Source organism: Rhinoderma darwinii (genome assembly GCF_050947455.1).
Source record: "Rhinoderma darwinii isolate aRhiDar2 chromosome 5 unlocalized genomic scaffold, aRhiDar2.hap1 SUPER_5_unloc_3, whole genome shotgun sequence".
NCBI lineage: Eukaryota > Metazoa > Chordata > Amphibia > Anura > Rhinodermatidae > Rhinoderma > Rhinoderma darwinii.
The window spans coordinates 1,013,479-1,038,795 of NW_027461787.1; the positions used below are offsets into that span (position 1 = coordinate 1,013,479).

The 25,317-nt window shown below is 36.4% G+C and overlaps 1 protein-coding gene across 1 annotated transcript in view; it reads left to right on the forward strand.

The window, feature by feature from the left end:
• The window catches only part of GBX1 (gastrulation brain homeobox 1), a 48,498-nt gene extending 23,441 nt beyond the window's left edge, over positions 1–25,057 (forward strand). Inside the window, exon 2 of the mRNA XM_075847578.1 lies at positions 23,429–25,057. Coding sequence (XP_075703693.1) covers positions 23,429–23,940 — 512 coding nt within the window. The 3' untranslated portion in view covers positions 23,941–25,057. The remainder of the gene's footprint in view (positions 1–23,428) is intronic.
• Positions 25,058–25,317: the final 260 nt, after the last annotated feature.

The following is a 25,317-nucleotide window of genomic DNA, read 5'->3' on the forward strand; positions in this document are numbered from 1 at the left end:
TATATACACTATATACACTATATACACTATATACACTTTATACACTATATACACTTTATACACTATATACACTATATACAATATATACACTATATACACTTTATACACTATATACACTATATACACTTTATACACTATATACACTATATACACTCTATACACTATATACACTATATACACTATATACACTTTATACACTATATACACTTTATACACTATATACACTTTATACACTATATACACTATATACACTATATACACTATATACACTATATACACTATATACACTTTATACACTATACACACTATATACACTATATACACTTTATACACTATATACACTATATACACTATATACACTATATACACTATATACACTTTATACACTATATACACTATATACACTATATACACTATATACAATATATACACTTTATACACTATATACACTATATACACTATATACACTTTATATACTATATACACTTTATACACTATATACACTATATACACTATATATACTTTATACACTATATACACTATATACACTTTATACACTATATACACTATATGCACTATATACACTATATACACTATATACACTATATATACTTTATACACTATATACACTATATACACTTTATACACTATATACACTATATGCACTATATACAATATATACACTATATACACTATATACACTATATACATTTTATACACTATATACACTTTATACACTATATACACTTTATACACTATATACACTATATACACTATATATACTTTATACACTATATACACTATATACACTTTATACACTATATACACTATATACACTATATACAATATATACACTATATACACTTTATACACTATATACACTATATACACTTTATACACTATATACACTTTATACACTCTATACACTTTATACACTATATACACTATATACACTATATGCACTATATACACTATATAAAATATATACACTATATACACTATATACACTTTATACACTATATGCACTATATACACTATATACAATATATACACTATATGCACTATATACACTATATACAATATATACAATATATACACTTTATACACTATATACACTATATACACTATATGCACTATATACACTATATGCACTATATGCAATATATACACTATATACACTATAGACAATATATACACTTTATACACTATATACACTTTATACACTATATATACTATATATACCATATACACTTTATACACTATATACAATATATACACTATATACAATATATACACTATATACACTTTATACACTATATACACTTTATACACTATATACACTTTATACACTATATACACTATATACACTATATACAATATATACACTATATACAATATATACACTATATACACTTTATACACTATATACACTATATGCACTATATACACTTTATACACTATATACACTTTATACACTATATACACTTTAAATAAACCTCAGTAAGAGGGTCTGAAAATAATAATGGGCGGAGGCTGAAGTTACAACAAGGAGTGACCTCGAGACATACTGAATGGTCACATGAAAAAGACACCTCGACGCGTGCTTCGTGGACCTGCATTTTTGTCAATTGATAATAATAATAAGTCTCAGGCGTATAATAATAATAATAGTAATAATAATAACCAGAATGAGGTATATTATAATTGTATTGACAGTGTCCTCACCTCTACTACCATGTTCCATCCTGTTGTAGAATCATGGCGGCCATCTCTCCACATCAATCAAGGTCAGCCGGTCATAGACAATGGTAGAAGATGTAAGCAGGACATCTAAACAGGGCAGGTACGGCAGGCAGCCATCATTGTGGGGTTAGCAGTTGGGGGATAGGTTGTGCTCCCGATTTACTGCACTGGAAACTTCCAAAACATTATGAAATATTAGGGGTGTTGTTGTACCATGATAGTGTCTCGTGAGATGTCGGGGTTCACATAGAGCTACAGAGGAACTTACAACATTTAGGTGCCTTATATAACGGTTCTCACCAATTTGTTCGCGGATCCTCGGTGTTGTCTGGGAGATGGTGCTTGGAACCCAGGCAATGCTTGGCACAGCGGGTAGAGGCGGTCGGATGGTAAGGCAGAAGTCAGGACAGGCAGCAGACGTCGTAACGGGTATGGCAGCAATAGGTCAAGGCAGGCGGCAGGCGTCGTAACGGGTATGGCAGCAATAGGTCAAGGCAGGCGGCAGGAATCCTAACGTGTATGGCAGCAATAGGTCAAGTCAGGCGGCAGGCGTCGGAACGGGTATGGCAGCAATAGAACAGTAGATCAACACAGTGCTGTCTCTATAAGTTTCTCTACATCGTGTACCCGGAATACTATATGGAACGCAGAACATGTATTATAGCATAAAACACTGTCCAATAATATACTTAACCTATGATAGAAGGTAGTGTATGATATAACAGTGATATCTCATCCTATGATAGAAGGTAGTGTATGATATAACAGTGATGTCTCATCCTATGATAGAAGGTGGTGTATGATATAACAGTGATATCTCATCCTATGATAGAAGGCGGTGTATGATATAACAGTGATATCTCATCCTATGATAGAAGGTGGTGTATGATATAACAGTGATATCTCATCCTATGATAGAAGGTAGTGTATGATATAACAGTGATGTCTCATCCTATGATAGAAGGCGGTGTATGATATAACAGTGATATCTCATCCTATGATAGAAGGCGGTGTATGATATAACAGTGATATCTTATCCTATGATAGAAGGTAGTGTATGATATAACAGTGATATCTCATCCTATGATAGAAGGTGGTGTATGATATAACAGTGATATCTCATCCTATGATAGAAGGCGGTGTATGATATAACAGTGATATCTCATCCTATGATAGAAGGCGGTGTATGATATAACAGTGATATCTCATCCTATGATAGAAGGCAGTGTATGATATAACAGTGACATCTCATCCTATGATAGAAGGCGGTGTATGATATAACAGTGATATCTCATCCTATGATAGAAGGCGGTGTATGATATAACAGTGATATCTTATCCTATGATAGAAGGTAGTGTATGATATAACAGTGATATCTCATCCTATGATAGAAGGTGGTGTATGATATAACAGTGATATCTCATCCTATGATAGAAGGCGGTGTATGATATAACAGTGATATCTCATCCTATGATAGAAGGCGGTGTATGATATAACAGTGATATCTCATCCTATGATAGAAGGCAGTGTATGATATAACAGTGATATCTCATCCTATGATAGAAGGTAGTGTATGATATAACAGTGATGTCTCATCCTATGATAGAAGGCGGTGTATGATATAACAGTGATATCTTATCCTATGATAGAAGGTAGTGTATGATATAACAGTGATATCTCATCCTATGATAGAAGGTGGTGTATGATATAACAGTGATATCTCATCCTATGATAGAAGGCGGTGTATGATATAACAGTGATATCTCATCCTATGATAGAAGGCGGTGTATGATATAACAGTGATATCTCATCCTATGATAGAAGGCAGTGTATGATATAACAGTGACATCTCATCCTATGATAGAAGGCGGTGTATGATATAACAGTGATATCTCATCCTATGATAGAAGGCGGTGTATGATATAACAGTGATATCTCATCCTATGATAGAAGGTGGTGTATGATATAACAGTGATATCTCATCCTATGATAGAAGGCGGTGTATGATATAACAGTGATATCTCATCCTATGATATGAGGTAGTGTATGACATAACAGTGATATCACATCCTATGATAGAAGGTGGTGTATGATATAACAGTGATATCTCATCCTATGATATGAGGTAGTGTATGATATAACAGTGATATCTCATCCTATGATAGAAGGTAGTGTATGATATAACAGTTATATCTCATCCTATGATAGAAGGCGGTGTATGATATAACAGTGATATCACATCCTATGATAGAAGGTGGTGTATGATATAACAGTGATATCTCATCCTATGATATGAGGTAGTGTATGACATAACAGTGATATCTCATCCTATGATAGAAGGCGGTGTATGATATAACAGTGATATCACATCCTATGATAGAAGGTGGTGTATGATATAACAGTGATATCTCATCCTATGATAGAAGGTGGTGTATGATATAACAGTGATATCTCATCCTATGATAGAAGGCGGTGTATGATATAACAGTGATATCTCATCCTATGATAGAAGGTGGTGTATGATATAACAGTGATATCTCATCCTATGATAGAAGGTGGTGTATGATATAACAGTGATATCTCATCCTATGATAGAAGGTGGTGTATGATATAACAGTGATATCTCATCCTATGATAGAAGGCGGTGTATGATATAACAGTGATATCTCATCCTATGATAGAAGGTAGTGTATGATATAACAGTGATATCTCATCTTATGATAGAAGATAGTGTATGATATAACAGTGATATCTCATCCTATGATAGAAGGTAGTGTATGATATAACAGTGATATCTCATCCTATGATAGAAGGTAGTGTATGATATAACAGTGATATCTCACCCTATGATAGAAGGTAGTGTATGATATAACAGTGATATCTCATCCTATGATAGAAGATAGTGTATGATATAACAGTGATATCTCATCCTATGATAGAAGGTAGTGTATGATATAACCGTGATATTGTATCCTGTGATAGAAGGTAGTGTATGATATAACAGTGATATCTCATCCTTTGATAGAAGGTAGTGTATGATATAACAGTGATATCTCATCCTATGATAGAAGGTAGTGTATGATATAACAGTGATATCTCATCCTATGATAGAAGGTAGTGTATGATATAACAGTGATATCTCATCCTATGATAGAAGGTAGTGTATGATATAACAGTGATATCTCATCCTATGATAGAAGGCAGTGTATGATATAACAGTGATATTGTATCCTGTGATAGAAGGTAGTGTATGATATAACAGTGATATCTCATCCTATGATAGAAGGTAGTGTATGATATAACAGTGATATCTCATCCTATGATAGAAGGTAGTGTATGATATAACAGTGATATCTCATCCTATGATAGAAGGTGGTGTATGATATAACAGTGATATCTCATCCTATGATAGAAGGTGGTGTATAATATAACAGTGATATCTCATCCTATGATAGAAGGTGGTGTATGATATAACAGTGATATCTCATCCTATGATAGAAGGTAGTGTATGATATAACAGTGATATCTCATCCTATGATAGAAGGTGGTGTATGATATAACAGTGATATCATATCCTATGATAGAAGGTAGTGTATGATATAACAGTGATATCGTATCCTATGATAGAAGGTAGTGTATGATATAACAGTGATATCTCATCCTATGATAGAAGGTGGTGTATGATATAACAGTGATATCTCATCTTATGATAGAAGGCGGTGTATGATATAACAGTGATATCTCATCCTATGATAGAAGGCAGAGTATGCTATAACAGTGATATCTCATCCTATGATAGAAGGTAGTGTATGATATAACAGTGATATCTCATCCTATGATAGAAGGTGGTGTATGATATAACAGTGATATCTCATCCTATGATAGAAGGTAGTGTATGATATAACAGTGATATCTCATCCTATGATAGGTGGTGTATGATATAACAGTGATATCTCATCCTATGATAGAAGGTAGTGTATGATATAACAGTGATATCTCATCCTATGATAGAAGGTGGTGTATGATATAACAGTGATATCTCATCCTATGATAGAAGGTAGTGTATGATATAACAGTGATATCTCATCCTATGATAGAAGGCGGTGTATGATATAACAGTGATATCTCATCCTATGATAGAAGGTGGTGTATGATATAACAGGGATATCTCATCCTATGATAGAAGGTGGTGTATGATATAACAGTGATATCTCATCCTATGATAGAAGGTAGTGTATGATATAACAGTGATATCTCATCCTATGATAGAAGGTAGTGTATGATATAACAGTGATATCTCATCATCCTATGATAGAAGGTAGTGTATGATATAACAGTGATATCTCATCCTATGATAGAAGGTGGTGTATGATATAACAGTGATATCTCATCCTATGATAGAAGGCGGTGTATGATATAACAGTGATATCTCATCCTATGATAGAAGGTAGTGTATGATATAACAGTGATATCCCATCCTATGATAGAAGGTGGTGTATGATATAACAGTGATATCTCATCCTATGGTAGAAGGTGGTGTATGATATAACAGTGATATCTCATCCTATGATAGAAGGCGGTGTATGATATAACAGTGATATCTCATCCTATGATAGAAGGCGGTGTATGATATAACAGTGATATCTCATCCTATGATAGAAGGTAGTGTATGATATAACAGTGATATCTGATCCTATGATAGAAGGTAGTGTATGATATAACAGTGATATCTGATCCTATGATAGAAGGTGGTGTATGATATAACAGTGATATCTCATCCTATGATAGAAGGTGGTGTATGATATAACAGTGATAGCTCAGCCTATGATAGAAGGTAGTGTATGATATAACAGTGATATCTGATCCTATGATAGAAGGTGGTGTATGATATAACAGTGATATCTCATCCTATGATAGAAGGTGGTGTATGATATAACAGTGATATCTCATCCTATGATAGAAGGTAGTGTATGATATAACAGTGATATCTCATCCTATGATAGAAGGTAGTGTATGATATAATAGTGATATCTCATCCTATGATAGAAGGTGGTGTATGATATAACAGTGATATCTCATCCTATGATAGAAGGTGGTGTATGATATAACAGTGATATCTCATCCTATGATAGAAGGTGGTGTATGATATAACAGTTATATCTCATCATATGATAGAAGGTGGTGTATGATATAACAGTGATATCTCAGCCTATGATAGAAGGTAGTGTATGATATAACAGTGATATCTCATCCTATGATAGAAGGCGGTGTATGATATAACAGTGATATCTCATCCTATGATAGAAGGTAGTGTATGATATAACAGTGATATCTCATCCTATGATAGAAGGTGGTGTATGATATAACAGTGATATCTCATCCTATGATAGAAGGTGGTGTATGATATAACAGTGATATCTCATCCTATGATAGAAGGTGGTGTATGATATAACAGTGACATCTCATCCTATGATAGAAGGTGGTGTATGATATAACAGTGATATCTCAGCCTATGATAGAAGGTAGTGTATGATATAACAGTGATATCTCATCCTATGATAGAAGGTAGTGTATGATATAACAGTGATATCTCATCCTATGATAGAAGGTAGTGTATGATATAACAGTGATATCTCATCCTATGATAGAAGGTAGTGTATGATATAACAGTGATATCTCATCCTATGATAGAAGGTGGTGTATGATATAACAGTGATATCTCATCCTATGATAGAAGGTGGTGTATGATATAACAGTGACATCTCATCCTATGATAGAAGGTAGTGTATGATATAACAGTGATATCTCATCCTATGATAGAAGGTGGTGTATGATATAACAGTGATATCTCATCCTATGATAGAAGGTGGTGTATGATATAACAGTGACATCTCATCCTATGATAGAAGGTGGTATATGATATAACAGTGATATCTCATCCTATGATAGAAGGTAGTGTATGATATAACAGTGATATCTCATCCTATGATAGAAGGTGGTGTATGATATAACAGTGATATCTCATCCTATGATAGAAGGTAGTGTATGATATAACAGTGATATCTGATCCTATGATAGAAGGTAGTGTATGATATAACAGTGATATCTCACCCTATGATAGAAGGTAGTGTATGATATAACAGTGATATCTCATCCTATGATAGAAGGTAGTGTATGATATAACAGTGATATCTCATCCTATGATAGAAGGTAGTGTATGATATAACAGTGATATCTAATCCTATGATAGAAGGTGGTGTATGATATAACAGTGATATCTCATCCTATGATAGAAGGTGGTGTATGATATAACAGTGATATCTCATCCTATGATAGAAGGTGGTGTATGATATAACAGTGATATCTCATCCTATGATAGAAGGTGGTGTATGATATAACAGGGATATCTCATCCTATGATAGAAGATAGTGTATGATATAACAGTGATATATCATCCTATGATAGAAGGTAGTGTATGATATAACAGTGATATCTCATCCTATGATAGAAGGTAGTGTATGATATAACAGTGATATATCATCCTATGATAGAAGGTAGTGTAAGATATAACAGTGATATCTCATCCTATGATAGAAGGTAGTGTATGATATAACAGTGATATCTCATCATCCTATGATAGAATGTAGTGTATGATATAACAGTGATATCTCATCCTATGATAGAAGGTAGTGTAAGATATAACAGTGATATCTCATCCTATGATAGAAGGTGGTGTATGATATAACAGTGATATCTCATCCTATGATAGAAGGTAGTGTATGATATAACAGTGATATCTCATCCTATGATAGAAGGTAGTGTATGATATAACAGTGATATATCATCCTATGATAGAAGGTAGTGTATGATATAACAGTGATATCTCATCCTATGATAGAAGGTAGTGTATGATATAACAGTGATATCTCATCATCCTATGATAGAATGTAGTGTATGATATAACAGTGATATCTCATCCTATGATAGAAGGTAGTGTATGATATAACAGTGATATCTCATCCTATGATAGAAGGTGGTGTATGATATAACAGTGATATCTTATCCTATGATAGAAGGTAGTGTATGATATAACAGTGATATCTCATCCTATGATAGAAGGCGGTGTATGATATAACAGGGATATCTCATCCTATGATAGAAGGTGGTGTATGATATAACAGTGATATCTCACCCTATGATAGAAGGAGTGTATGATATAACAGTGATATCTCATCCTATGATAGAAGGTAGAGTATGATATAACAGTGATATCTCACCCTATGATAGAAGGCAGTGTATGATATAACAGTGATATCTCATCCTATGATAGAAGGCGGTGTATGATATAACAGTGATATCTCATCCTATGATAGAAGGTAGTGTATGATATAACAGTGATATCTCATCCTATGATAGAAGGTAGTGTATGATATAACAGTGATATCTCATCCTATGATAGAAGGTAGTGTATGATATAACAGTGATATCTCATCATCCTATGATAGAATGTAGTGTATGATATAACAGTGATATCTCATCCTATGATAGAAGGCGGTGTATGATATAACAGTGATATCTCATACTATGATAGAAGGTGGTGTATGATATAACAGTGATACCTCATCCTATGATAGAAGGTAGTGTATGATATAACAGTGATATCTCATCTTATGATAGAAGGTGGTGTATGATATAACAGTGATATCTCAGCCTATGATAGAAGGTGGTGTATGATATAACAGTGATATCTCAGCCTATGATAGAAGGTAGTGTATGATATAACAGTGATAGCTCATCCTATGATAGAAGGCAGTGTATGATATAACAGTGATATCTCATCCTATGATAGAAGGCGGTGTATGATATAACAGTGATATCTCATCCTATGATAGAAGGTAGTGTATGATATAACAGTGATATCTCATCTTATGATAGAAGGTGGTGTATGATATAACAGTGATATCTCATCCTATGATAGAAGGCGGTGTATGATATAACAGTGATATCTTATCCTATGATAGAAGGCGGTGTATGATATAACAGTGATATCTCATCCTATGATAGAAGGTGGTGTATGATATAACAGTGATATCTTATCCTATGATAGAAGGTAGTGTATGATATAACAGTGATATCTCATCCTATGATAGAAGGCGGTGTATGATATAACAGTGATATCTCATCCTATGATAGAAGGTGGTGTATGATATAACAGTGATATCTCATCCTATGATAGAAGGCGGTGTATGATATAACAGTGATATCTCTTCCTATGATAGAAGGTAGTGTATGATATAACAGTGATATCTCATCCTATGATAGAAGGCAGTGTATGATATAACAGGGATATCTCATCCTATGATAGAAGGCGGTGTATGATATAACAGTGATATCTCATCCTATGATAGAAGGCGGTGTATGATATAACAGTGATATCTCATCCTATGATAGAAGGTAGTGTATGATATAACAGTGATATCTCATCCTATGATAGAAGGTGGTGTATGATATAACAGTGATACCTCATCCTATGATAGAAGGTAGAGTATGATATAACAGTGATATCTCACCCTATGATAGAAGGCAGTGTATGATATAACAGTGATATCTCATCCTATGATAGAAGGTAGTGTATGATATAACAGTGATATCTCATCCTATGATAGAAGACGGTGTATGATATAACAGTGATATCTCATCCTATGATAGAAGGTAGTGTATGATATAACAGTGATATCTCATCCTATGATAGAAGGCGGTGTATGATATAACAGTGATATCTCATCATCCTATGATAGAATGTAGTGGATGATATAACAGTGATATCTCATCTTATGATAGAAGGCGGTGTATGATATAACAGGGATATCTCATCCTATGATAGAAGGTGGTGTATGATATAACAGTGATATCTCATCCTATGATAGAAGGTGGTGTATGATATAACAGTGATATCTCATCCTATGATAGAAGGCGGTGTATGATATAACAGTGATATCTCATCCTATGATAGAAGGCGGTGTATGATATAACAGTGATAGCTCATCCTATGATAGAAGGCGGTGTATGATATAACAGTGATATCTCATCCTATGATAGAAGGCGGTGTATGATATAACAGTGATATCTCACCCTATGATAGAAGGTGGTGTATGATATAACAGTGATATCTCATCCTATGATAGAAGGCGGTGTATGATATAACAGTGATATCTCATCCTATGATAGAAGGCGGTGTATGATATAACAGTGATATCTCATCCTATGATAGAAGGTAGTGTATGATATAACAGTGATATCTCATCCTATGATAGAAGGTGGTGTATGATATAACAGTGATATCTCATCCTATGATAGAAGGTAGTGGATGATATAACAGTGATAGCTCATCCTATGATAGAAGGCGGTGTATGATATAACAGTGATATCTCATCATCCTATGATAGAAGGTGGTGTATGATATAACAGTGATATCTCATCCTATGATAGAAGGTATTGTATGATATAACAGTGATATCTCATCCTATGATAGAAGGTGGTGTATGATATAACAGTGATATCTCATCCTATGATAGAAGGTAGTGGATGATATAACAGTGATAGCTCATCCTATGATAGAAGGTAGAGTATGATATAACAGTGATATCTCACCCTATGATAGAAGGCGGTGTATGATATAACAGTGATATCTCATCCTATGATAGAAGGTAGTGTATGATATAACAGTGATATCTCATCCTATGATAGAAGGCGGTGTATGATATAACAGTGATATCTCATCCTATGATAGAAGGTGGTGTATGATATAACAGTGATATCTCACCCTATGATAGAAGGTGGTGTATGATATAACAGTGATATCTCATCCTATGATAGAAGGCGGTGTATGATATAACAGTGATATCTCATCCTATGATAGAAGGCGGTGTATGATATAACAGTGATATCTCATCCTATGATAGAAGGTAGTGTATGATATAACAGTGATATCTCATCCTATGATAGAAGGTGGTGTATGATATAACAGTGATATCTCATCCTATGATAGAAGGTAGTGGATGATATAACAGTGATAGCTCATCCTATGATAGAAGGCGGTGTATGATATAACAGTGATATCTCATCATCCTATGATAGAAGGTGGTGTATGATATAACAGTGATATCTCATCCTATGATAGAAGGTATTGTATGATATAACAGTGATATCTCATCCTATGATAGAAGGTGGTGTATGATATAACAGTGATATCTCATCCTATGATAGAAGGTAGTGGATGATATAACAGTGATAGCTCATCCTATGATAGAAGGTAGAGTATGATATAACAGTGATATCTCACCCTATGATAGAAGGCGGTGTATGATATAACAGTGATATCTCATCCTATGATAGAAGGTAGTGTATGATATAACAGTGATATCTCATCCTATGATAGAAGGCGGTGTATGATATAACAGTGATATCTCATCCTATGATAGAAGGTGGTGTATGATATAACAGTGATATCTTATCCTATGATAGAAGGTAGTGTATGATATAACAGTGATATCTCATCCTATGATAGAAGGCGGTGTATGATATAACAGTGATATCTCATCCTATGATAGAAGGTGGTGTATGATATAACAGTGATATCTCATCCTATGATAGTAGGTAGTGTATGATATAACAGTGATATCTCATCCTATGATAGAAGGTGGTGTATGATATAACAGTGATATCTCATCCTATGATAGAAGGTGGTGTATGATATAACAGTGATATCTCATCCTATGATAGAAGGTGGTGTATGATATAACAGTGATATCTCATCCTATGATAGTAGGTGGTGTATGATATAACAGTGATATCTCATCCTATGATAGAAGGTGGTGTATGATATAACAGTGATATCTCATCCTATGATAGAAGGTGGTGTATGATATAACAGTGATATCTCATCCTATGATAGAAGGCGGTGTATGATATAACAGTGATATCTCATCCTATGATAGAAGGCGGTGTATGATATAACAGTGATATCTCATCCTATGATAGAAGGTGGTGTATGATATAACAGTGATATCTCATCCTATGATAGAAGGTGGTGTATGATATAACAGTGATATCTCATCCTATGATAGAAGGCGGTGTATGATATAACAGTGATATCTCTTCCTATGATAGAAGGCGGTGTATGATATAACAGTGATATCTCATCCTATGATAGAAGGCGGTGTATGATATAACAGTGATATCTCATCCTATGATAGAAGGCGGTGTATGATATAACAGTGATATCTCATCCTATGATAGAAGGTGGTGTATGATATAACAGTGATATCTCATCCTATGATAGAAGGTGGTGTATGATATAACAGTGATATCTCTTCCTATGATAGAAGGCGGTGTATGATATAACAGTGATATCTCATCCTATGATAGAAGGCGGTGTATGATATAACAGTGATATCTCATCCTATGATAGAAGGTGGTGTATGATATAACAGTGATATCTCATCCTATGATAGAAGGTGGTGTATGATATAACAGTGATATCTCATCCTATGATAGAAGGCGGTGTATTATATAACAGTGATATCTCATCTTATGATACAAGGCGGTGTATGATATAACAGTGATATCTCATCCTATGATAGAAGGCGGTGTATGATATAACAGTGATATCTCATCCTATGATAGAAGGCGGTGTATGATATAACAGTGATATCTCATCCTATGATAGAAGGCGGTGTATGATATAACAGTGATATCTCATCCTATGATAGAAGGCGGTGTATGATATAACAGTGATATCTCATCCTATGATAGAAGGCGGTGTATGATATAACAGTGATATCTCATCCTATGATAGAAGGCGGTGTATGATATAACAGTGATAGCTCATCCTATGATAGAAGGCGGTGTATGATATAACAGTGATATCTCATCCTATGATAGAAGGCGGTGTATGATATAACAGTGATATCTCACCCTATGATAGAAGGTAGTGTATGATATAACAGTGATATCTCATCCTATGATAGAAGGTGGTGTATGATATAACAGTGATATCTCATCCTATGATAGAAGGTAGTGGATGATATAACAGTGATATCTCATCCTATGATAGAAGGTGGTGTATGATATAACAGTGATAGCTCATCCTATGATAGAAGGCGGTGTATGATATAACAGTGATATCTCATCCTATGATAGAAGGCGGTGTATGATATAACAGTGATATCTCATCCTATGATAGAAGGCGGTGTATGATATAACAGTGATATCTCATCCTATGATAGAAGGCGGTGTATGATATAACAGTGATATCTCATCCTATGATAGAAGGCGGTGTATGATATAACAGTGATATCTCATCCTATGATAGAATGTAGTGTATGATATAACAGGGATATCTCATCCTATGATAGAAGGCGGTGTATGATATAACAGTGATATCTCATCCTATGATAGAAGGCGGTGTATGATATAACAGTGATATCTCATCTTATGATAGAAGGTAGTGTATGATATAACAGTGATATCTCATCCTATGATAGAAGGTGGTGTATGATATAACAGGGATATCTCATCCTATGATAGAAGGTGGTGTATGATATAACAGTGATATCTCATCCTATGATAGAAGGCGGTGTATGATATAACAGTGATATCTCATCCTATGATAGAAGGTGGTGTATGATATAACAGTGATATCTCATCCTATGATAGAAGGTGGTGTATGATATAACAGTGATATCTCATCCTATGATAGAAGGTGGTGTATGATATAACAGTGATATCTCATCCTATGATAGAAGGTAGTGTATGATATAACAGTGATATCTCATCCTATGATAGAAGGTAGTGTATGATATAACAGTGATATCTCATCCTATGATAGAAGGTAGTGTATGATATAACAGTGATATCTCATCCTATGATAGAAGGTGGTGTATGATATAACAGTGATATCTCATCCTATGATAGAAGGTAGTGTATGATATAACAGTGATATCTCATCCTATGATAGAAGGTAGTGTATGATATAACAGTGATATCTCATCCTATGATAGAAGGTAGTGTATGATATAACAGTGATATCTCATCCTATGATAGAAGGTAGTGTATGATATAACAGTGATATCTCATCCTATGATAGAAGGTGGTGTATGATATAACAGTGATATCTCATCCTATGATAGAAGGTAGTGTATGATATAACAGTGATATCTCATCCTATGATAGAAGGTAGTGTATGATATAACAGTGATATCTCATCCTATGATAGAAGGTAGTGTATGATATAACAGTGATATCTCATCCTATGATAGAAGGTAGTGTATGATATAACAGTGATATCTCATCCTATGATAGAAGGTGGTGTATGATATAACAGTGATATCTTATCCTATGATAGAAGGTAGTGTATGATATAACAGTGATATCTCATCCTATGATAGAAGGCGGTGTATGATATAACAGGGATATCTCATCCTATGATAGAAGGTGGTGTATGATATAACAGTGATATCTCACCCTATGATAGAAGGAGTGTATGATATAACAGTGATATCTCATCCTATGATAGAAGGTAGAGTATGATATAACAGTGATATCTCACCCTATGATAGAAGGCAGTGTATGATATAACAGTGATATCTCATCCTATGATAGAAGGCGGTGTATGATATAACAGTGATATCTCATCCTATGATAGAAGGTAGTGTATGATATAACAGTGATATCTCATCCTATGATAGAAGGTAGTGTATGATATAACAGTGATATCTCATCCTATGATAGAAGGTAGTGTATGATATAACAGTGATATCTCATCATCCTATGATAGAATGTAGTGTATGATATAACAGTGATATCTCATCCTATGATAGAAGGCGGTGTATGATATAACAGTGATATCTCATACTATGATAGAAGGTGGTGTATGATATAACAGTGATACCTCATCCTATGATAGAAGGTAGTGTATGATATAACAGTGATATCTCATCTTATGATAGAAGGTGGTGTATGATATAACAGTGATATCTCAGCCTATGATAGAAGGTGGTGTATGATATAACAGTGATATCTCAGCCTATGATAGAAGGTAGTGTATGATATAACAGTGATAGCTCATCCTATGATAGAAGGCAGTGTATGATATAACAGTGATATCTCATCCTATGATAGAAGGCGGTGTATGATATAACAGTGATATCTCATCCTATGATAGAAGGTAGTGTATGATATAACAGTGATATCTCATCTTATGATAGAAGGTGGTGTATGATATAACAGTGATATCTCATCCTATGATAGAAGGCGGTGTATGATATAACAGTGATATCTTATCCTATGATAGAAGGCGGTGTATGATATAACAGTGATATCTCATCCTATGATAGAAGGTGGTGTATGATATAACAGTGATATCTTATCCTATGATAGAAGGTAGTGTATGATATAACAGTGATATCTCATCCTATGATAGAAGGCGGTGTATGATATAACAGTGATATCTCATCCTATGATAGAAGGTGGTGTATGATATAACAGTGATATCTCATCCTATGATAGAAGGCGGTGTATGATATAACAGTGATATCTCTTCCTATGATAGAAGGTAGTGTATGATATAACAGTGATATCTCATCCTATGATAGAAGGCAGTGTATGATATAACAGGGATATCTCATCCTATGATAGAAGGCGGTGTATGATATAACAGTGATATCTCATCCTATGATAGAAGGCGGTGTATGATATAACAGTGATATCTCATCCTATGATAGAAGGTAGTGTATGATATAACAGTGATATCTCATCCTATGATAGAAGGTGGTGTATGATATAACAGTGATACCTCATCCTATGATAGAAGGTAGAGTATGATATAACAGTGATATCTCACCCTATGATAGAAGGCAGTGTATGATATAACAGTGATATCTCATCCTATGATAGAAGGTAGTGTATGATATAACAGTGATATCTCATCCTATGATAGAAGACGGTGTATGATATAACAGTGATATCTCATCCTATGATAGAAGGTAGTGTATGATATAACAGTGATATCTCATCCTATGATAGAAGGCGGTGTATGATATAACAGTGATATCTCATCATCCTATGATAGAATGTAGTGGATGATATAACAGTGATATCTCATCTTATGATAGAAGGCGGTGTATGATATAACAGGGATATCTCATCCTATGATAGAAGGTGGTGTATGATATAACAGTGATATCTCATCCTATGATAGAAGGTGGTGTATGATATAACAGTGATATCTCATCCTATGATAGAAGGCGGTGTATGATATAACAGTGATATCTCATCCTATGATAGAAGGCGGTGTATGATATAACAGTGATAGCTCATCCTATGATAGAAGGCGGTGTATGATATAACAGTGATATCTCATCCTATGATAGAAGGCGGTGTATGATATAACAGTGATATCTCACCCTATGATAGAAGGTGGTGTATGATATAACAGTGATATCTCATCCTATGATAGAAGGCGGTGTATGATATAACAGTGATATCTCATCCTATGATAGAAGGCGGTGTATGATATAACAGTGATATCTCATCCTATGATAGAAGGTAGTGTATGATATAACAGTGATATCTCATCCTATGATAGAAGGTGGTGTATGATATAACAGTGATATCTCATCCTATGATAGAAGGTAGTGGATGATATAACAGTGATAGCTCATCCTATGATAGAAGGCGGTGTATGATATAACAGTGATATCTCATCATCCTATGATAGAAGGTGGTGTATGATATAACAGTGATATCTCATCCTATGATAGAAGGTATTGTATGATATAACAGTGATATCTCATCCTATGATAGAAGGTGGTGTATGATATAACAGTGATATCTCATCCTATGATAGAAGGTAGTGGATGATATAACAGTGATAGCTCATCCTATGATAGAAGGTAGAGTATGATATAACAGTGATATCTCACCCTATGATAGAAGGCGGTGTATGATATAACAGTGATATCTCATCCTATGATAGAAGGTAGTGTATGATATAACAGTGATATCTCATCCTATGATAGAAGGCGGTGTATGATATAACAGTGATATCTCATCCTATGATAGAAGGTGGTGTATGATATAACAGTGATATCTCACCCTATGATAGAAGGTGGTGTATGATATAACAGTGATATCTCATCCTATGATAGAAGGCGGTGTATGATATAACAGTGATATCTCATCCTATGATAGAAGGCGGTGTATGATATAACAGTGATATCTCATCCTATGATAGAAGGTAGTGTATGATATAACAGTGATATCTCATCCTATGATAGAAGGTGGTGTATGATATAACAGTGATATCTCATCCTATGATAGAAGGTAGTGGATGATATAACAGTGATAGCTCATCCTATGATAGAAGGCGGTGTATGATATAACAGTGATATCTCATCATCCTATGATAGAAGGTGGTGTATGATATAACAGTGATATCTCATCCTATGATAGAAGGTATTGTATGATATAACAGTGATATCTCATCCTATGATAGAAGGTGGTGTATGATATAACAGTGATATCTCATCCTATGATAGAAGGTAGTGGATGATATAACAGTGATAGCTCATCCTATGATAGAAGGTAGAGTATGATATAACAGTGATATCTCACCCTATGATAGAAGGCGGTGTATGATATAACAGTGATATCTCATCCTATGATAGAAGGTAGTGTATGATATAACAGTGATATCTCATCCTATGATAGAAGGCGGTGTATGATATAACAGTGATATCTCATCCTATGATAGAAGGTGGTGTATGATATAACAGTGATATCTTATCCTATGATAGAAGGTAGTGTATGATATAACAGTGATATCTCATCCTATGATAGAAGGCGGTGTATGATATAACAGTGATATCTCATCCTATGATAGAAGGTGGTGTATGATATAACAGTGATATCTCATCCTATGATAGTAGGTAGTGTATGATATAACAGTGATATCTCATCCTATGATAGAAGGTGGTGTATGATATAACAGTGATATCTCATCCTATGATAGAAGGTGGTGTATGATATAACAGTGATATCTCATCCTATGATAGAAGGTGGTGTATGATATAACAGTGATATCTCATCCTATGATAGTAGGTGGTGTATGATATAACAGTGATATCTCATCCTATGATAGAAGGTGGTGTATGATATAACAGTGATATCTCATCCTATGATAGAAGGTGGTGTATGATATAACAGTGATATCTCATCCTATGATAGAAGGCGGTGTATGATATAACAGTGATATCTCATCCTATGATAGAAGGCGGTGTATGATATAACAGTGATATCTCATCCTATGATAGAAGGTGGTGTATGATATAACAGTGATATCTCATCCTATGATAGAAGGTGGTGTATGATATAACAGTGATATCTCATCCTATGATAGAAGGCGGTGTATGATATAACAGTGATATCTCTTCCTATGATAGAAGGCGGTGTATGATATAACAGTGATATCTCATCCTATGATAGAAGGCGGTGTATGATATAACAGTGATATCTCATCCTATGATAGAAGGCGGTGTATGATATAACAGTGATATCTCATCCTATGATAGAAGGTGGTGTATGATATAACAGTGATATCTCATCCTATGATAGAAGGTGGTGTATGATATAACAGTGATATCTCTTCCTATGATAGAAGGCGGTGTATGATATAACAGTGATATCTCATCCTATGATAGAAGGCGGTGTATGATATAACAGTGATATCTCATCCTATGATAGAAGGTGGTGTATGATATAACAGTGATATCTCATCCTATGATAGAAGGTGGTGTATGATATAACAGTGATATCTCATCCTATGATAGAAGGCGGTGTATTATATAACAGTGATATCTCATCTTATGATACAAGGCGGTGTATGATATAACAGTGATATCTCATCCTATGATAGAAGGCGGTGTATGATATAACAGTGATATCTCATCCTATGATAGAAGGCGGTGTATGATATAACAGTGATATCTCATCCTATGATAGAAGGCGGTGTATGATATAACAGTGATATCTCATCCTATGATAGAAGGCGGTGTATGATATAACAGTGATATCTCATCCTATGATAGAAGGCGGTGTATGATATAACAGTGATATCTCATCCTATGATAGAAGGCGGTGTATGATATAACAGTGATAGCTCATCCTATGATAGAAGGCGGTGTATGATATAACAGTGATATCTCATCCTATGATAGAAGGCGGTGTATGATATAACAGTGATATCTCACCCTATGATAGAAGGTAGTGTATGATATAACAGTGATATCTCATCCTATGATAGAAGGTGGTGTATGATATAACAGTGATATCTCATCCTATGATAGAAGGTAGTGGATGATATAACAGTGATATCTCATCCTATGATAGAAGGTGGTGTATGATATAACAGTGATAGCTCATCCTATGATAGAAGGCGGTGTATGATATAACAGTGATATCTCATCCTATGATAGAAGGCGGTGTATGATATAACAGTGATATCTCATCCTATGATAGAAGGCGGTGTATGATATAACAGTGATATCTCATCCTATGATAGAAGGCGGTGTATGATATAACAGTGATATCTCATCCTATGATAGAAGGCGGTGTATGATATAACAGTGATATCTCATCCTATGATAGAATGTAGTGTATGATATAACAGGGATATCTCATCCTATGATAGAAGGCGGTGTATGATATAACAGTGATATCTCATCCTATGATAGAAGGCGGTGTATGATATAACAGTGATATCTCATCTTATGATAGAAGGTAGTGTATGATATAACAGTGATATCTCATCCTATGATAGAAGGTGGTGTATGATATAACAGGGATATCTCATCCTATGATAGAAGGTGGTGTATGATATAACAGTGATATCTCATCCTATGATAGAAGGCGGTGTATGATATAACAGTGATATCTCATCCTATGATAGAAGGTGGTGTATGATATAACAGTGATATCTCATCCTATGATAGAAGGTGGTGTATGATATAACAGTGATATCTCATCCTATGATAGAAGGTGGTGTATGATATAACAGTGATATCTCATCCTATGATAGAAGGTAGTGTATGATATAACAGTGATATCTCATCCTATGATAGAAGGTAGTGTATGATATAACAGTGATATCTCATCCTATGATAGAAGGTAGTGTATGATATAACAGTGATATCTCATCCTATGATAGAAGGTGGTGTATGATATAACAGTGATATCTCATCCTATGATAGAAGGTAGTGTATGATATAACAGTGATATCTCATCCTATGATAGAAGGTAGTGTATGATATAACAGTGATATCTCATCCTATGATAGAAGGTAGTGTATGATATAACAGTGATATCTCATCCTATGATAGAAGGTAGTGTATGATATAACAGTGATATCTCATCCTATGATAGAAGGTGGTGTATGATATAACAGTGATATCTCATCCTATGATAGAAGGTAGTGTATGATATAACAGTGATATCTCATCCTATGATAGAAGGTAGTGTATGATATAACAGTGATATCTCATCCTATGATAGAAGGTAGTGTATGATATAACAGTGATATCTCATCCTATGATAGAAGGTAGTGTATGATATAACAGTGATATCTCATCCTATGATAGAGGGTAGTGTATGATATAACAGTGATATCTCATCCTATGATAGAAGGTAGTGTATGATATAACAGTGATATCTCATCCTATGATAGAAGGTAGTGTATGATATAACAGTGATATCTCATCCTATGATAGAAGGTAGTGTATGATATAACAGTGATATCTCATCCTATGATAGAAGATGGTGTATGATATAACAGTGATATCTCATCCTATGATAGAAGGTGGTGTATGATATAACAGTGATGTCTCATCCTATGATAGAAGGCGGTGTATGATATAACAGTGATACCTCATCCTATGATAGAAGGCAGTGTATGATATAACAGTGATATCTCATCCTATGATAGAAGGTGGTGTATGATATAACAGTGATGTCTCATCCTATGATAGAAGGCGGTGTATGATATAACAGTGATACCTCATCCTATGATAGAAGGCAGTGTATGATATAACAGTGATATCTCATCCTATGATAGAAGATAGTGTATGATATAACAGTGATATCTCTTCCTATGATAGAAGGCGGTGTATAATATAACAGTGATATCTCATCCTATGATAGAAGGTGGTGTATGATATAACAGTGATATCTCATCCTATGATAGAAGGCGGTGTATGATATAACAGTGATATCTCATCCTATGATAGAAGGTAGTGTATGATATAACAGTGATATCTCATCCTATGATAGAAGGTAGGTTAGTAACGTAAGGTCGAGCAGGTCCCACCCTTCTATGTTACCTTAATATGGCATATGGACAGGCGGTGTCATGTGATAACCTTTTTATTTATCAGGCCTCCTGTAGCTGCTGGTCCCATAGCAGCTGCTAAATTGCCCCCCTTGGTAGTCCCACCCAGCATGTGGTTGTCTGATGGTATATGGGGTATGACATAATTTCAGCCCTTGGGCCACACATTTACTATCTTTTCTATGCACTACACACGATCTCTACGATCACTTCTTTCCTTTTTGAGTTCTCCAGTTTGTTTGGCTGGCCAAGGATGTCAGGTTCATAGGGGCCTACGGACCTCTGGTTCACACCCCAAGAGTCCATGGTTCTTGTACTGTAGGAGGAGGTGCAGCCTGTGATCCCAGACAAAATTTCACGTCACACGGAGTCCTTGGGGAGGGGTGGCAGCTTTCTTTCATATGGTGTCATTTTGAGCGCCATTCTTTTCAATGCAATTGAACCGTTCAACTCCCTTAGTGACCTCGCTGCATCTGCCGCAGGGTCTTCTAGTAGATGGACGTGGTTTTACTTACACTTGGTGTCATTACTTTGGGTGGACAACGATGGAGGTTCATCTCAGAGAGGGATGATATGTCTCCAGCTTGTTCCATCAATAGTCCAGCATGTGTCTTACTGGATCAGAAGATGAGACTCATCAGGAACACCACGTGGTATCTTCACCCTAGGGGGCGTAGGGTATGCCCAGTACCCCTTCTCTAGTGATGCAATACCGGATATAACACTCACTATCTCTTCATACACAGGACAGCACAGACCACATTACAGGCTATCTAGGACTTGGCATTTTGGCTGATCCTTAAGGTACCTGGCACATATTTTGATGCCCAGCAGATGCCTCATGTGGTCCTCCCGCTACACATTGGTAGAAAACGTCTCCCTGGACACTGACAGCACCGGTGTCACCAGGACCTAGGTCAGGAAAGTTCATGACATTTGCTGTGCTGCATTGTAGCCGAGGGGACGACCTGGTCCAGGACACTTTATATTCATGATAAATCTTGTTCTGTATATTCTCTATTGTAGGAGAAGGGTGTAACCGCAAAGCACAACGAGGGGCACAAATAATATCAAGTAGAGAAGGTCTATAAAAGGCGTCGCGAGTGGAGAAACATGGGGTCCACTGAGCAAATATTTCATAAAAGTGTTGCCTTTAATTCTCCAAAATGTGAATGTGCCCCTTTAAGTCTGTGACGCTTCCCACGCGTTTTGCTGTATTTCTTCCATGGCTTCTTTGTTTTACAGGAGACTCCAAGCTGTACAGCTCAGACGAGGAGAAGACGGGAGGAAAAATGTCAGAAGCGGGATGTAGCGACCATGAGGAAGAGGAGACTTCCGGAGACAGCTGCGATGGGAACCTTCCAGATCAAGCGCTCAGCCCGACGAGGCGCCGGATTAAGGGAAAGAACGGCTCTCAGGACGCAGCTCGAGACGGAGCAGGGACTTCCGGGAAAAGCCGGAGACGCAGGACAGCGTTCACCAGCGTGCAACTCCTGGAACTGGAAAAGGAATTCCACTGTAAGAAATACCTGTCCCTCACGGAGAGGTCTCAGATCGCCCACACTCTGAAACTCAGTGAAGTGCAGGTGAAAATCTGGTTCCAGAATCGCAGAGCAAAATGGAAACGTATCAAAGCCGGGAACGTCAACAGCCGCGCGGGCGAGCCTGTCCGTAACCCAAAAATTGTGGTACCCATCCCCGTGCATGTCAACCGCTTCACTGTCAGGACGCAACCGATGGAGAGTGCCCGACCATAGACGGGCCGGAAACTCGTAAAGGATGAGATACAGAGTGGTAAAAATATTGCAATAATAAATGGGAAAGGACAAACGTAAAACACAAAGGAATCGCCGGACTCCGGAAACACGAACATGGACAAGCAAAGTAACGCATCACGAGCACCACAACTCCCATCATCCCCGTCCCAAGACTGTAAAGAACGTCAGTGACATATTGAGCCTCGCAGTGGGGGAGGGGGGGGGGTTCGTGATGATCCGTCTGTAGGACTAAGGACAGAAGTAAAGCCCCCGCAGTTCTTTTCTATTTCTTCCACTTTTCATATTCTCCAGATCTTCTTTTTGCTGTATACGGTAATGTCCAATATCGGTCATTATATCACATGCCAGCGCCCGATCCCGGGGGCCACAATTATTATAAAAGTGAAATAAAATAAGACGAACTTCACTGTATGGACATGGTGACTGCTCCGCCGCCCGACTCAGTCTCTTCTGCAGGTTCTCCGTTCACTGCCTAACGAGCCCAGGTTTACTACATGTAGTTACACGATATGGAGAAAAGTATGTGCCCCCTCTTACATTCTTCTATCTGCACCCACAATATATGGAGTAACGTATGTGCCCCCTCTTATCATTGTATCCCGGCGTCCCCCCCCCCCGGTATATAACATCCGGCACTCGCCCTGCGGTCAGGTTACAGACGTCAGTGGTAAAGAGATCAGTAACCTCCAGCGTGGTCCTGTAATAGGACGTCACCGGTGTAACACGACAGTTCCGGAAAGGTCTCCCCCCCCATCATCTGTGACTGATATTATAAAGTGGAAGGAACCGCCGCAACTCAGCCACGAAGCGCAGACCACGTAACGTGACAGAGTGGGGAGGGGGCAGTGCTGAGGAGCAAGTGCAGAAAAGTCACCAACACTCCGCTGACTCCATAACTGCAGAATACAGACCTCCACTGGTATTAACATCCGCACGAACACTGTGCCCGGGAGACTCATGGCCGAACATCACCGAGCACAACGCCAAGTGTCAGATGGAGGGGGGTAAAGCCACTGGACTCTGGAGCAGCGTGTTCTGTGGAGTGACGCTTCTCTATGTGACGTGTTCTGTGGAGTGACGCTTCTCTATGTGACGTGTTCTGTGGAGTGACGCTTCTCTATGTGACGTGTTCTGTGGAGTGACGCTTCTCTATGTGACGTGTTCTGTGGAGTGACGCTTCTCTATGTGACGTGTTCTGTGGAGTGACGCTTCTCTATGTGACGTGTTCTGTGGAGTGACGCTTCTCTATCTGGGGGTCTGATGATGGGTCTGTTTGGTGATGCCAGGAGATCGTTACCCGCCTGACTGCATTGTGCCATCTGTAAGGTTTGGTGGGGGAGGGGTAATGCGGGTATT